This window comes from Micropterus dolomieu, linkage group LG16 (genome assembly GCF_021292245.1).
Source record: "Micropterus dolomieu isolate WLL.071019.BEF.003 ecotype Adirondacks linkage group LG16, ASM2129224v1, whole genome shotgun sequence".
Taxonomy (NCBI): domain Eukaryota; kingdom Metazoa; phylum Chordata; class Actinopteri; order Centrarchiformes; family Centrarchidae; genus Micropterus; species Micropterus dolomieu.
In genome coordinates this window covers 21,541,105-21,556,735 of record NC_060165.1, presented here as the reverse complement: position 1 = coordinate 21,556,735, position 15,631 = coordinate 21,541,105, and the positions used below count along the sequence as shown (strand labels likewise).

The following is a 15,631-nucleotide window of genomic DNA, read 5'->3' as shown; positions in this document are numbered from 1 at the left end:
ATCTATCTTAGACTTTAAAGCTATTTGTTTGCTCACTCAAGTTGGCATTTTGTAGCAATATGAACACAAACATTTGTGAATATACATGGAATAAAGCTCTAACAAGTCTGGACTTAGGCCAATTAGAAATAGTGATATTTGAGAGTTAAAAAAATATATTGGCCGAGTTGTTTTTTTAAAATAAAACGCCTTTAACAGTAACATAATTTGCTAGCGCTAATAGTAGCTAATGCTACAAAAAACACCACTAACGCTAGCTAGATAAGGCTACATGATGAAAGCTACAAAACACTACCTAACACGCTAAAAATAAACACTAAAAAACGCAAAAACCCCCCACCAAACTTATTGCTAACACTAGCTAACGCTAATTATACTACAAAAACACAAAACAAACGGATGTTGGTATTTTAGTTCACATGGGAACCGAACTCCGGTCTCCTGGGTGAAGGTTGTCTAATTAAATGGCTGCAAGAGATCTCTTAAAACGTAATATTTGGTTGTTTTAAGCCCTTCAAATATTGATCTATATTGTCGTTTTCTGTGTGAGGACGGGCTGTAAACCTTACACACTGGTTTAGAGTGGTGGTTGAGTTGATCTGTAATGTCATTTTAATGGATATCTGGCAATCAATCAGAAACCAGCAGAGCATTTGAGTTTATCTTGCATTTAACTAACACAATCAGTCCTGGCTGACTTGGTTAACAAGGCTAAATCCACATTATCCCCAGGTGAGCAGCTAGTCTGTGCTGGTTTTAGCTTCAACATCTTCCTTCCAAATGTTGCAGGTTCAAATGTTTGGGCCTTCTGCCTCCAGCTTTTCTCATCTGGTGATTTTGGTGTGTATTTATTTGTCTATAGATGAGCTGAGTCCAATGAGCCATTGTTTTCTTTTCCATTGTGATTATGACACAAATAAACTCGGTAGGAATGAGGTGGACTGGTTGTGGTTTTGTTGCCCATATCGCAGACATCAGCCCTTATGACACTTGCCCTGCAGTGCATCTTAGTGAAATCCAACAGTGAGCATCTGGAGCAGATTTTGCATCCGAATCCCAGAGTCCCTTTGATGGGGCTGGGAGCGTAATGGATCTGAATTCCTGTGGTGTCCTCTGGGTGCCACGGCTGTTGAATAGTTGGCCCTTAGCCTAGCGTCAGCAACGTGATTGGTGTTGTGATTCAAATGCTGCAGTGCCTGTGTATTAGTGGGGATAACTTCCAGCTTAGTGTTTTCTTCTACGACCTCCAGCGTGAAAGGCAGCTCAGGGTGTTACTTCACTAAAAACCCTAAGCCCCCCACTTCGACTATCAGTATTAATTTACCACCGAGAGTTTCACACCAGTTTCTACTAGTAAAAGGCTTGGAGATAAGAGAGGAAATTAGTTACGACTGGCAGTCTATCGCTGGGTAAAAAATTATACAATTTATTCCATGTAGGTCACCAAACTGATAAACTGATGGCTTTTACACAAATAAAACTCAAGTGGTAAAGAGGCGGCTTTCGAAAAGTTTGATCTCTGAGAGTTCTGCTTCATCTTTGCTCTCCATTATCATGATAAAAACTGGACTCACTAAGGATAAATTTAAGAAAGAACTACTGATATCCTTAAATTAAGGTTAAGTAGTAATACCAATGCTGTAAAAAGAAAGTAAAACTAAACAAATATACGCAGTAGAGTGTTTTAAAGAATCAAAGCATTCATGGCAAGGAATGGTCACCTTCTGAGTGTTATTAAAATGAAAATAGTTTGTGATTTCAATTGGAGACAAAACAGAGAAACCCAAAAAACTGGAATTTCTAAACATCCTTAATTTTATATTTAGGTCTCCATGAACTAATAAGGTGTTCTAAAACCTGATCCACACAACTTGCTAATGCCGACTTGATTCAATGACTTGTGCGGCACATTTAACAAAACCCTACATGTACCAAAATCATGCACAACGGAGACTAATGAACATATTTTTCACATGGCTTTTTGTGGAAAAGATACTGAATTGTCTCTGCCAGTTTACTACAGCATCCATACTACCTACTGCTGTTGGATTATCAGCTGAGAGAGATAACACTTCCTACCTGCCACCTCATATGCTGCCTGCACTCCATTCAAATTGGTTTCCCTACATAACAAGTGGCCTGCTGGCAAGACCTGATGGCGCACAGCTAATAAAAGCCATAAAAGTGTAAATTGTTCCACCCCAAAAGATGAAACAAAACAGGAGAGGAGAGTGAGGAAGATTAATCAAGCACAGTCTGTACACACGCACACAGTATTGAAAGGAGGTTTAATCGGGTACAATAAGTGAAAAGACCTCTGCAGGTGTATCATGGGTGAAATGCATTTTCCTACAGAGCCACACTAGACTGGAATGGTTGTCAGTAATACATTCTAATACAGTTAAACATTTGTTTACATCATGTTTATAAAACCAGTAAAAAGAAATATAGTATATTTAGATCATATTTTCAATTAAAATCGGTTAAGAAATTAATTAAATACAAATTTAATTACTCAAACTCTTCAATCGGTGTAGAGTGAATGCTACGTGTATACAAGTGGGATCTTTTAGCATTGCCTCAGTATTGTACATTATAATTACATTATAATTCCTATTGCACCTGTGTTCAAGCTTGGGCCCCTTGTGTGTGATTAGTAATTCCAATAGCACTGATAGGGTTAGCTGCTAGCTGCGCACTGTGAATTATGATTCCGGTGCCAATTTATTTTTTTTTTGCAAATCTTTATAAGGGAGGGTTAGCTTTTGGTGTTAGCATTAGCGATTCTGACAGTGTATAATGTGGAGGGGAGGGTTGACTGTTAGCACTGTGTTAGCCGCTGTGTGTTGTGATTCCCATGGTGTAGCCGGGCCTGGGAGCCATGCGGCGTGTGACGGATCGTCCCAGGTGGTGGGCTGTCAAGACGAGGATCAAAGAGCAGAGGAGTGGACCTCACACACACACACACACACACACACACACACACACTTACGCATACAGACACATTCCCTGCAGTGTTCCAGTTCCACCTGTTTAAGAGTCAGCACACTCACAGCTCACACACACAGAGTTGCAGAAAGCCAATAGGAGCGTGCATATTTTTTCAAGTGTATGTCAGCATTTATGCTTTTTATTTACAGAGACATATACTTGTACTACAACCTAAAACAAGTGAAAAAAGTGCTGCAGACAAGCATTAATAAGCTCCTTCCATCAATTTGTGTGTATGTGTCTCTTTTCTCGCAGCACAAACATTTACCTGAAGGCCGAGAGGGCTCAGAACAGGGACATACACTCTGCTTGTGCTGTTGAAGAGGGACACTCAAAAACACACACAAGAGATGCGCACACACACAAACTCGGAGTGAAAGGAAGAAAATCTATTAGAAGCTGATGCACTATATGTGTGTGTGTGTATCAGACATGGAAGAGTGTAAGAAAAAGACAGACAGAGAGGACGTCAGAAAGAAGGGCAGAGTGTGTGCAAGATAAAAAAAAAAAGAGAGAGAAGAAGAGGGGAGAGGAAGAGCTGCTGTGAGTGGAATAGAGAGCAGAGGAGGGAGATGTCTGTTCATAAATGCTTCATGGCTGTTGAAGGGGGCCTTTGACTGAGTGGAGACCCACGGCTTCCCACCTCTGTCAACACATCTACCCCCTCCAACAACAGGTCGACCCTGGCTTCACTGCTCAAGACAGCAAGGCTGCAGAGGAGCTGAACTGTGTTCAACCTCATGTATTGGTATTTTGGGCCGTTGTTGCCTTTTTTCTTTTTTTAATCAGGTACCGGTCAGGCCACGGTAATAAGACCAATCCGGTGCGCAAGGCACCTCAGAGGTGGCAACCTGCACTGCAATTTTACTTTCTTTGTACATTTAATTAATGAATGTAATTTTTGTTGTAATTTTCCATTTAAAATGGAACATCTAAGTCTCCCCCGCCACAGGATAGGTGGAAAGGTCATCTTAGCTTAAGCAGCAACTAATCTACTTAAAAGACTTTAATTAGCCTGGGTTTCAATGCAGTGTCATGTTCCAGAAACATTCTCTTCTTGGCAGAAAAAATATAATTTGGATTCTTGTGCTTTTTATTTCGCTTTTTTGTTCCGTTGTTGGAGCTTTACAGTAACTCTAAAACTTATATATCAGCTTTGAAATCTAAATCCCACAGGTGTAAGCTCAGCATCAAACCAAATGAGCAGCAGAATCTGACGAGAAGATATCACGGTGCGGTGAAAACTTGTATTGGCGGAGTATTTTCTTCAAATGATGCAAGTTGAAGCTATGCACGACTGCAGGAGTCATCTCAGCTCTTAGCTAGCATTTTTTTTTACAGAGTGTGTGCATTAATGTCACTTTTTCACACCCCCCTACATTGTCACTAATTGGCCAAAACCCACTATAAAAATGAGTGAGAAGGGCTGCAACACCAGCAGGAAAATAAACCAGTATCTTGAAAAATTAAAGGCTGTGGAAATAACTATACTATCTCAAATACTGGACCATCAGCAGTCTGTAGGTATTGTAACATGCCCAGATACCAATTTTCTTGACAATTTATGAGTCCAATTTCAAAGGATTTGTTAGAAAGATCAAAATCAGGAGGCTAATCTGGTTGTTTGTCCTAAATACTTTCATGTGAATGCAAGTTGGCACATGCTGAACGGTAATGATGGTGAAGTGTGTAGTTTTTCAAAGGTTCTCCACATATTTGGCTTGTGGCCCTTTAAAACAAAGAACTGTATTTCCTGCCCTTCATAACAGGTTGCATATGTTTACAATTTGTGACCAGTTAGCCAAGGAGTCCCAAATTGAGTTATTTGAAAAGATATTTTGAGATCTGTGGAGGGAAAAGTATCTGGTAAGTAACAAAGAAAAGATTAGAGCAAATTTTGAAAAAATAATATATAACATAGACTGTACATAAGAAATGGATGTAGTCATCGTGACGTCACCCGTTGGTTTGTGGACTGCCGTTTTGAAGCCTTGAGTTTGGCCGATAGGGCGCCGCCATGTCGAGTTTTTGCAACCAGGAAGTGACGATACGGCGGAGCTAACAGCCGTGTGCAGAGCTGGCTAGCTTGCTTAGCTAGGTGCAACTGTAACACACGTTAACTGTCATTTTAACAGGGCTGATAACTTTGTTTAGCGAACTGCAGTCTTAAAACTAAATGTACTCACCAGAGAAAGATAACAGCCAACTCCTAATAAGCTTTTTCAATGGCGCTGGTTAAATTTACACAGTGCCGAGGGTACGAGTCACTCTAGCCTGATTGACAGGTCGCCATGGTAACGACTTGTCAATGATAGATAATCCCGCCCTGAAACATACTATGCTTTTTGGTCTATTGTAAAATAAATGGGACCATAATTTACTAAATGAACATCATGATGTGTTGAAGAAGACTTGAAACTAGCGACTGAGACCATAAACTCATCAGGAAAGTGTTTACTGAGGGAATTATTCAGCTGAGAAGTAGCCTCATTTTCCCATTATTTCTAATGGAGCCGGACTTCTTTTGCAACCAGAAGAGTTGCCCCCTGCTGGATTTTCAACAGAATGCAGGTTTCAGGGACTGCATTCGCTTCATATTGTAGACCGGAAGCTTCCCGCTTGATTGTAAATCAAAAAACGTTCTCCACCTCCAGGTTGCTGCTCTTGTCATAATCAAATGTTTGAGGTTAAATCAGCACAGACTGAGGAAGTTGGGGAAAAACAAGCAGGGGACATGGAGGAGAGTGAAGCAGTAATGCCCTGCAGTCCAGCAGAATGGGACTATGGTTTATTAAAAGGGAGAAAAAAGAGAGGGGTGGGGGGTGTATCAGAGAACTTCACCCTAAGCCCTTCCACCCGAGGCAGGCTGCAACTCTCACAGTGACTCCCTCTTTCTTCCTCCAGGACTCCGGTTCGTTTTCCTTTCCTCCACACTCCTTTTGACCCCTGGGGTTCCACTCAACTGCTGACCCACATTAACTACACTCTATTGCAATTACTGCTCACACAGGCCTATGGGTGGCATGGGATGCATACTCCAGCTCTCTCTATTTCTTGCATTTTCCTCCCCCTCTCACTGTTCCATCTTTTCTTTCTGTGCAGCTGTAAAAATACCCCTTAATGTGTATAATTTATGTGTGTCAAAGAGCTGCTGAGTGACAGCAGGGATGGGGGGAAAAAATGACAAGAGAGCGCATTCTGAATTTGACAGTGCAATAAAGAGCAGATTGTCAGATGGAAAAATAGGGAGAGGATGAGTGGATGGCTTCAAACAATGCCGCATCTCTGACGGGCATTTGGCTGATGTTCTAATCCTGTCAATGTAGGAATTGGTCCAGCACGCAGCACTTCACAAATCTATACAATCCCCTGGTTACTTTGGTGGAAAAGCACCAATGTCACACCCACCAAATCCTCCCTCACTCCCTTCCTCGCTGCGAAGACAACAGGAGCACTTTCCGTAAATCAAAGCTGCTTTCTGGCCAACCCCCGAAGTGCTCGAAGAGGAAAAACATTTCCATCTCTGCAACTTCTCTTATAACCAAGCAACTCTTTCTCTGTCGCTGAGGCATGCAAAAGTATAAACAGAGTGAAAAAAAATGACAAGCTGAGAATCCACACACACAACCACCCATTAAAATCCACCTGCAGCTGCTCTCTAATTGGGTCTGGGTAGCCAGCTAAAAAAGCTAACGTGTAGTTAAGGCGATATAATTGGCCGCTCTGCTGTAGGAAAGAATGAAATAAATCACTTCTCTGTCTCAGGTCGGCCCTGTCTCAACTGAATCCATTAGAGCAAATAATTGTGTTGGACAGCAAAGCGTTCGATCAGCGTTGCCACAGATGAGCGGGAGGACACAGTTGGCTTGCAGTTGCAAAACGGATGTCTGTCATTGGATGGGTGTGGGTCCCGGTACGCAGCATCAGAGCAAACCAGGCACTGAGATTTTCATCTGAGCAGTGATCGAAAATCAGAAGCTGCACGTGTTTATCTCCAGGCTTGAAATTATTTTCCAAATCTTCATTGGATTTTTGTGTTGTTGTTTTTTTCGCCATCAAGATGACATTTCAGGTTAGAGCAGATTTAAAAAACGATGGTTGATATAAAATCTATTTCAGGTGTCCAGGTCAAACACTTATCAAGACAAAAAAATCACCCCTTGGGGGGCAGTATTGATTGTACTTTTTGTTTTCAAGGTGGTTTATATGAAGGAGCAAACTGTTGCAACATCCTTTGTGTCTATCTTTGGTGCTTAACACGTGACTGTGTTGTGGCTGCTCTTCCTCCCCAGAGATCAGCTGTCAATCAAGCAGTGTGGGTGGCAACGTGTTTGTCTCTTTTCTCAGATTTGATTTTTCTACAGGTGGCCCTTTTGTCTTTGTCTTTTCAGCCATGATGTTTTGGCTGTAGGTTGACTCACTTTTGTGCTGCAGTAATCAGTGACAGAAAGCAGAAAGCAAAGCAAATGCTTATTTATTTCAAAGAATATGTCATAGATTCAGTGAAAATATCTAATTGTGATTTTTCTAACCAATATTGCAATTTCAATTAGGATCATTTAAAAATGAAAACACTACAGGCCTGTATTAAGGGTCTACATGCTAGTAAACAAGATATGTTCGCTAAGAATAATCACAAATTCATCAAATTTTTACATTAAAAGAATCAGATACGATAATCATAGTTGTTTCAGTCTATCTAGATAGACAGATAGATAGATAGATATCCTTGCTGTTCCCCATTTCTAGTCTTTCTGCTAAGTTAACCAGCTGCTTGCTGTAGCTGCATATTTAGGGTAGGAACAAGACAATGGAATCAATATTCTCATCTAACTCTCTCCTAGAAAGCATGTCTCCCAAAAAGTCTAACTATTCCTTTCAAACTGAGAGATTCTGACAACTCTGTTCACCAGCTGTCTGTCAGTGACACTCAACAGCTGCAGAGATACCTGTAAACTATCTGTCTGAAACCGATGGAGAAAAATACTTTTTGAACAGCAAAATGACACACAACACACACAATAGCCAACAGCCTGAACAAAATTAACATTAATCAACTACAGTCGAGTAAAATTTGCAGTTTAAACTTTCTTTTGCTACAGCTTTAGACACAGTTAAATATGTAAGTTAGAGTATAATTAAAATTGCAGTTCTTGTGATTGGAAAATTGCACTCTTTTGAGCTGCGAACCGTTTTGCCTTTGTGTTATTCACAGGTTAGACAGACAACATCGCTTTATCAGACAGTAGTCTCATGTCTTGGCCTTTTAAAAAATCCTCTATGTATTTTCTATCACGTTGTTAACGACTCAATTCCATTCTGACCAAATGACACACAGTTCATTTATTTTTTGATTTAGATTCTTATTTGTTGTAATTTGAATGATTCCCAGGCAAAGTTGTGCACAGAGGCTCTTATGTAGGATAGAGCCTGTTAATGAAGACATTAAACTTATTTTGTGTGTGTGTGTGTGTGTGTGTCTCAGCAGCTCATGTGGGCAGGCTGTATCATTAAGATATATGACACAGCGCGTCCCCTGCCAAAACGCAGACACACACTGCAACAAACCTGTCATGGCGCTTAAGGTTGTGTTTTAGCAAAAGGACCATTTTCTGTTTACCCCTCTGGCTCTCTTTGTCTCATTCTCTCTTTATCTCTCCTTCTATCTCTATCTCTTTTTCAGCACGAAATGCCAAATTGCTCCATTTCTCACTGGCTCCCGTCCTCCCCTGCTCATCCACTCATCTGGTTATTAACTCCAAACACATTAAACCAACAGTAGTGCCACAATATTCCCCAGACCATCCTAGTCAGAATAAAAAAAATAAACACACACACAGCCTAAATGCACACACCTGGGTCAAACTGCAAAATGGCTCCTGCATGATGCACAAAAGCGACACAATTTAATGCTTTAATTTAATGCTTTAGGGCGAAAAACAAAAAGTCAGGAAACTTATTAAAGGAAACGAACTCATGCTCAAATTGTTGTCTTTGATTGATTACGTTTTGGCTTCTAACTCGCCTATAGAGGCTTAAAGAGATCATTTAAAGTATTTGCAATATGGATATTTTGGATATATTTGGAATCATGATATTCTTTAATGCGAAAAATGTTCAGAATATGACTTGTGTTTGCTCGAGGAATTTTATCCTTGTCAGGCTGAAGAAGCCTCTCAAACAGGACTTGCGTCATGTGATGCCTTATAATTACAATAATAAAATAAGGGGATTACATTGATCCACAGATATCCACTTTCTGGTTTGACGTGCAAAACTGTATTCCAGCCATAGCTCTGAGCGAGCGTTAAGCCTTGGGTTTTATCTTTGACGTCTTCTAATTAATCATTAATTTATTCATAGCTGTCCAAATCCAATGCCTGCCATTTTAAAACAATATATTACAACAAACTGGACATGCTGGTAAAATAAAGAAAATAGGATAATTTTAGATACCTTCACAAATTAAGTTACAGCTTTCAGCAGAGACTGATGAATTGAGCTGATGTAAAGAATCCAAAAAACACACTAATGGACTGGAACTGTGGACTTGAAACCTGGACTTAAGTTAGGTCACAAAAATGAGACTTGACTTGACTACTTCGAGGCTCGACATCAGGTGCCTAAATGAAGTGCCTGGGAGAAAGTCCTGTGTTTGTTTGACCTATCCATCCATCCAGACATTCTTTTCTAGATGACATTTGCGTGTAAAATGGCACGCCGTCTTTGCACGGTATGAGTCAGTAGTGAGGTTGGTGCAACCGGCTCTACATATTAAGAAAAACTACACAGACTAACCCATTTTAATTTAACAAGGCTCAGTCTTGTGTTCCACACCCTTATATCCTCCATAAATTGAACTTGCCAAATTTCTGCTGTCAGTTAATACTACCATGTTGTGCTGTTTATGTCTTTTTGTTGTTGATGTTCATTTTTGGGCTAGCAGTTGCTGCAATGTCAGCTAATGAGGATCCAAACAAAACCAAAAGAAGGAAACATGTTGTTGGAGTTGTGAAGTTCTTGCTGCAGCGGTGGAACTTTTCCTGCCTCTCAGTGGGACTAACAAACTAATTTAAATCCAAACTGCTATTTCACGAAAAAAGGAAAAAGTGCCTCTGGGTCGCCACTAGGGCATCAGAGTGGGCTCATTTGCCCCAAATGGTCGAGATCCTTTTCAAACAACACCGTCGCTAATTTAAAATAAACACACCGAGGGAGGAGAGGGGCCACAGTTTCCCTGACACTGGTGAAATTACCGTTCGCTCCAGCACAACAGTGAAGCCGGCAAGGGGGCTGTTGCAGCTCCTCCGAGTTGAGCTGGTGGAGATGAGGCCAGGCAGCTTACTTAACTAGGAGAAAACAACAATGGTGCTCAAAGGCTGCGAATAACAAGCCAGTAAGAGCCCAATCAAATGCTACATTTCCTCTTAAAACACTCCACCTTGCTGCACACAAAGAGGGTCTGCAAAAAAGAGGCATATAGAGTGATGACTGTCATTCAGAGAGGAAAAAAATTAAAGGCATGGTAGGTGGCTGTGTTTTTTTATCCCCTGTAGAAGTGGTGGTGACTGATACTCTTGACTCATCAACAACAAAAACAACTCATTTCAAGGATAGTGAAGATGAAGCAGGAGATATGAGGGAGCTGAAGGACAGGAGGAGGAACTCTGGCCCTTTTATTCCTCAGCAGCAGCAGAGAAAAAAAGAGGAGGGAGAAGAAACTGGTGGGGAGAGAAGGAGTCATCTCAAGGCTAAGAACACAAACACAAAGCGCATGACAAGTGTGTTGGTGTGCAAAAATGAATTGATTTGGGTCTCGACAGAACGCTGTCTGCAGGCTTTCATAAGCTCATATGACTCAGTCAGAATGAGAGGAAGCGAGAGAGAAGTAAAACACGGAGACAGAGAAACTAAAAACAGAAGCAGACTGAGTCTGAGTGTGTAGGTGCAGAAAGGTGAAGGACACCACACCTTTTAGCCACTGAAAATGTGATTAATGTGATTTCAAAACATGATCTTTATAGCGTGTCATAGTTTAGAATTTCTGTTAACTCATCTGCCTCTCCAAAAAAGCTTTTACAGTCATCCGAGGGAAATACGTTTGTATGATTTTGGTGCAGGAAATCACATAAAAATAATAATAAAAAGCAAACTCTGCAAAGATATTTTTACAGAAACAAAAAAGTAATTGCAAAAGAGCAGAAAAGTGGAAAGAGAAAAGAAACACATCATACATGTTTCTAACATAAGCCACCCATTGCCAGTGTGTGTCCTCTATACACTATATGCACACACAACAAATCTGCTTTAGCAAATATGTTTTATAAGAAACTTAATTCCATTCATATCAACATAACAAGAAAACATATCGGAACATATTTGTAAGCACGGCCGGATTACGAGGCTCTGCGAAAAATATTTGCCATTGGGCCCCTATTGACCACACACCCTGTAAGCACTGCACTCCAAGTTCACCACACAACAGACTATACATGGCAGCTCCATTATATGCCCACATTATATTCATTTGCTACAACATTACTGGACTAGCTGTTTATTGAAATTAACAAAACCACTTGCAAGAACTTTTGTAGCCCGTGGGCATCTGGGGCCCTTGGTCAGTTGCCTGGTGTTCCTAGTTAGAAACGATGCCTTGTTTGCATGGACGCAAAATGTTCATAACGAATGTATAAATAAGATTTTCACCGTCAAAGTATTTAAATCAATACATCAGTCAGTCATGCTCATGTGCATGCACTGGCCAGCAGCAGCGGCGTGGTATTGTTTTGTTTTTCAAATTTAAGTATGTAAAAACTACCAATTTCTAGCATTTGATTGCATTTTTAAGGCAACTTAGTTGGTCAAGGTTAGGAAAAGATATTTAACCAAACCCCCAATATATAAGTTTTTTGTCAGCCTAAGAAAACGACATGTGAAACATGAACCATGGTATACGGTGTCAAGGGGCTGAGCTCTGTATGGCCAACCCTTCATCAAGACCTCCCTCACGTTTGTGCAATATAAGACTGTCACATTCCACAGTTTGGAAACAACATTGCCAGCAAATGTAAACCAGGCACTAATTACATTCCCTCCAAAATGTATCCGACAAAGCAAATAAGCAGTATTAAAATGTATTTTGTAGAACATAGGATTTCATTATGTGGATTTATGACTGTTCGCTGCTACATTAAATCATCACAGGGTGTTTCAAAACATGTGTCACAACTGAACTGAACATTCTTAATTCACTTCCATTTTTCTTGTGCACTTGCATTATTCACTTCATCCACACTTATTCATAAAGTGTTTCTTGCGAACTTCTCTTGAAATTTGCTTTACAGTTGGACGGAAGTGCCACGTCTCCCTTCCTGACGTCCTCTTTTTCTCTTCCTCTCTCTTTACTTTCCTCCCACTCTCCATGTCTCATCAGGAATGTCATCAGCCCCCCACTCCGGTTGATGCCTGTTAATATGGCAGCGCTATTGTCTGTTCGTTCGTTGCTGCTGTCTCTATTGTTTGCTTTCACACTTGACGAATTCATCAAAGGAAAAAGAAAGGGAATGGGAGAAAATAGCTGCAAATCATGCGGTTTTGCACAATTGACTGTGTAAGTCTGGCTAGGCGAGTCTTTGTCTTCCAATGTTGCACGAAATGTGTGTTTGCTTGTGTAATTTTGCATCGTTTGTTCTGCCATTATAGGTGGGATGGCCCACTCAGCCACTGACTGCTGTGTGTGTGTAGGAGCAGACCTGGAGTATGTGTTTCTGTAAGTGTGTCTGATTTCATGGAAGTGTGTTTGCATAATAAATATGGATAGTATGTCTTGATATATTTGTGTATCTGTGTCCATTCAAATCCCTTACTTAAGTTAAGGTAGCAACAATAAAGTGGAAATTGAAGTATGCATTAATAGTGATTCATACTTTCAGATGAAAGAAAGGAAGAAAGAAGAAAAGAAAGAAAGCTAACTAGAAAAGAGAAAGGACAGAAAAAATGAAAAGATAGAATGAAGGAGAAAAGGAAGGAAAGGGCAATAAAGTAAGAAAATAATGATAGAATGAAGAAGAGAAAGAAAAGAAATGCAGGCAAAGAGGAGAGAAAGAGGGAATACGCACGAAGAGTGGGTAAAGTCAACTAAAGAAAAAAGAGGGCAGAAAGTAGGAAAGGGTCAGAAAATAAGAAAAGGAAAGAAGAATAAAGATTAAAATCTAAATCTGCAAAGCAACTCCTACAGGCATCAGATTAGTTCGGTCAAGTAAAATGTACAATTTGAGCAAAAGGAAAAAAACACGTCAGAGTGTGTCCTGTGTTGGTGTACCTTTGCTCTGTGGAGGGTTCTGGCTGCGGTCTCGGAGTATGTTGATCTGGTAGACAGCTCCATACGGCTCAAACAGCTCCTTCAGCTCCTTCTCTGACCAGGAGCGCGGGATCTGGCCCACAAACATCTTGATGGCATCCGGGTCTGGCTGGTCCGAATGCTCCAGCGCCCCGTTCATCTTCCCGGCCGTGCCGTTACTGTTAAGGAAGCAAAGTACAGAACATTAAGAGCTTAGAAATACACCATGTTTATACCAAAGACACCAATAGCTTTAGACGCAGTCCAGTCACGGTTCATTATCAGGTGCCGCTTGCTCTGAATTTCTTAATCTCTACAAAGATTTTTTGTTTGCTTTAATTATTTGTACAAGGTAAAAAACAAAGCACATCCAAAGTAACATGAACTATAGTGTACTGTGCTGTGAAAACCTCCACAATGTAAACTTTTCAGAAAGTAAGAAACAGAACAGCTTTGGTATTCAGCTTTGTCACAATGCATTTCTCAGCGTTTTTTTAAAGTGGTTGAAAGATCTTTAAAAGTATTTCTGAAATTGTCTGGAACACTTATTTCTTTAGTTCATTGGAAAAATTCAACCACCGAATCACCAAAAGACAGAGATGCACAGTTTTCACTGGACAGAGACAATTAGTGGGGGGGGGGGGTCATAACCTCTGTCAAAATAAAATAAAGCAATATTCACCAGACAGAGAGAAACATAGAATTACATACTGTGAGTTTAACAAATGAGTAAAAACATTCCCTTTAGACAGGATAGAAAATATAGGTCAAATAAATTAAATAATCTCTCCAACACAGTGGTCTCTAAAACAGCCTTTAGACAATCAAAGGGACACTGAAACTCAGTGAGAGCCACACTAATAAAATTCTCTCTGATGCCTCAGCAGTTCCAGACAGCAGAGCAGGACAGCAAAGAGCAGAGACACTATGAATGTATGTAGGACTGCTGTCCTATGTGAATGTTTGTGCATGTTTGCATGCATGAATGAGTGAGTGCTGCATACAACGTGTTTATGTGCGGGATTAGGGTTCAGAAACGGCACAGTTAACCTCCAGGCCCTCTAACAGGATACAGACGCTTACATGCCAATTGATCTATATTTCCACATCTGGTATGCATATGAAATAGAGGTGAAGTGCTTTCCCCCTTTTCACTACAGAGCTACAACACTTATCTTCATAAAACACACTCGTCTGTCACATGTTTGGATTGCTAACTCTGACAGCTGCTTTTTTAAAAATTTTTTTACCCCGGACGAATAAAGGCAAGTAAACAGCGAGATCCTACAGTGATGACAACGGCACCCGAGCAAGTATGAGGCAAAGTGTGACTGTTTTGTGGTTTGTAAATGGCTACACACACACATCACTGCCATCAAGGCCTGTGGTCTACTTAAGATGGCTGAAAACAAATTTAATGAAACCAAAGTCAATGGCTGTGCTGTTTCATTGCTCTACTTTCCCTTTTGTTATTCTCGGCAGGAGAGAGAAAGAGCATTATCTTAAGAGGCAAAAACAAAACAAAGCCAAATCCTGAGCTTGGTTAGCTGTTGTGGTGTATAACATATGTGCATTTGACCATTACAGTTTAACATAATGCTCTGTAGCTGGGGACAGTGAACCCTTATGGGGACAGTGAACCCTTAAGGGGAAGTAATGATTGATGGGTGTGCAAAGAGTGAACCCTCCTATGGAATTTGACCTCTGACCCAGTGGTAGGGGGAGTAGAGATTAGTGTCTATGAAGGGACTGTGCCCTTATATGGTATTTAGCAGAGACCTAAACATGTCCTATATAAGCTGTGTTTGATGTACAGAGAGACAGAGTGGTCATCGGGCTGGGTCACTCTCCAAGCTGCTGCAGAGCTTGTAATTGATGCTGAATTCTTTGATGTAATAAACTTTTATAATCAAGAACAGTGTCAAGCGGATTTCTTCTCAACACATCATCGCAGCATTATCGTTCGGACACCACAGAAATTGGCGACCACGAAGGGACCGTGTTGTGCCAGAATTCATCGTTCCCACACAGGCTCCAGCGAGCTGACTCCCGCTCCAGAAGCTAGCGTATAGGGTGAGTTTTCTCATAAACTGTGGGCGCTGGTCAGTTCGTGTGTCTGTGTGTGCGTTGAAGGGTACACCGGTTCGATCCCGTGTGGATGCTTGTGGGTGGATGTGTGAGAAGACTCCGTTCTAAATTTTGTGTGCATTGTGGATAACGCAAAAAGGTTGTGTGTGTGAATGTAATGAAGACAGATAGATAGATATAAAAGGAAGAAAAAGGAACAGCCTAGGAGTAACG

General features: G+C 40.7%; 1 protein-coding gene across 16 annotated transcripts in view; it reads right to left on the bottom strand.

The window, feature by feature from the left end:
- The window catches only part of celf2 (cugbp, Elav-like family member 2), a 492,311-nt gene that overhangs the window by 60,585 nt on the left and 416,095 nt on the right, over window positions 1-15,631 (bottom strand). For all 16 annotated transcript variants that reach the window (XM_046072690.1, XM_046072689.1, XM_046072691.1 and 13 more), the window contains one exon: window positions 13,313-13,509. In XM_046072690.1, coding sequence (XP_045928646.1) covers window positions 13,313-13,490 — 178 coding nt within the window. In that variant the 5' untranslated portion in view covers window positions 13,491-13,509. The remainder of the gene's footprint in view (window positions 1-13,312; window positions 13,510-15,631) is intronic.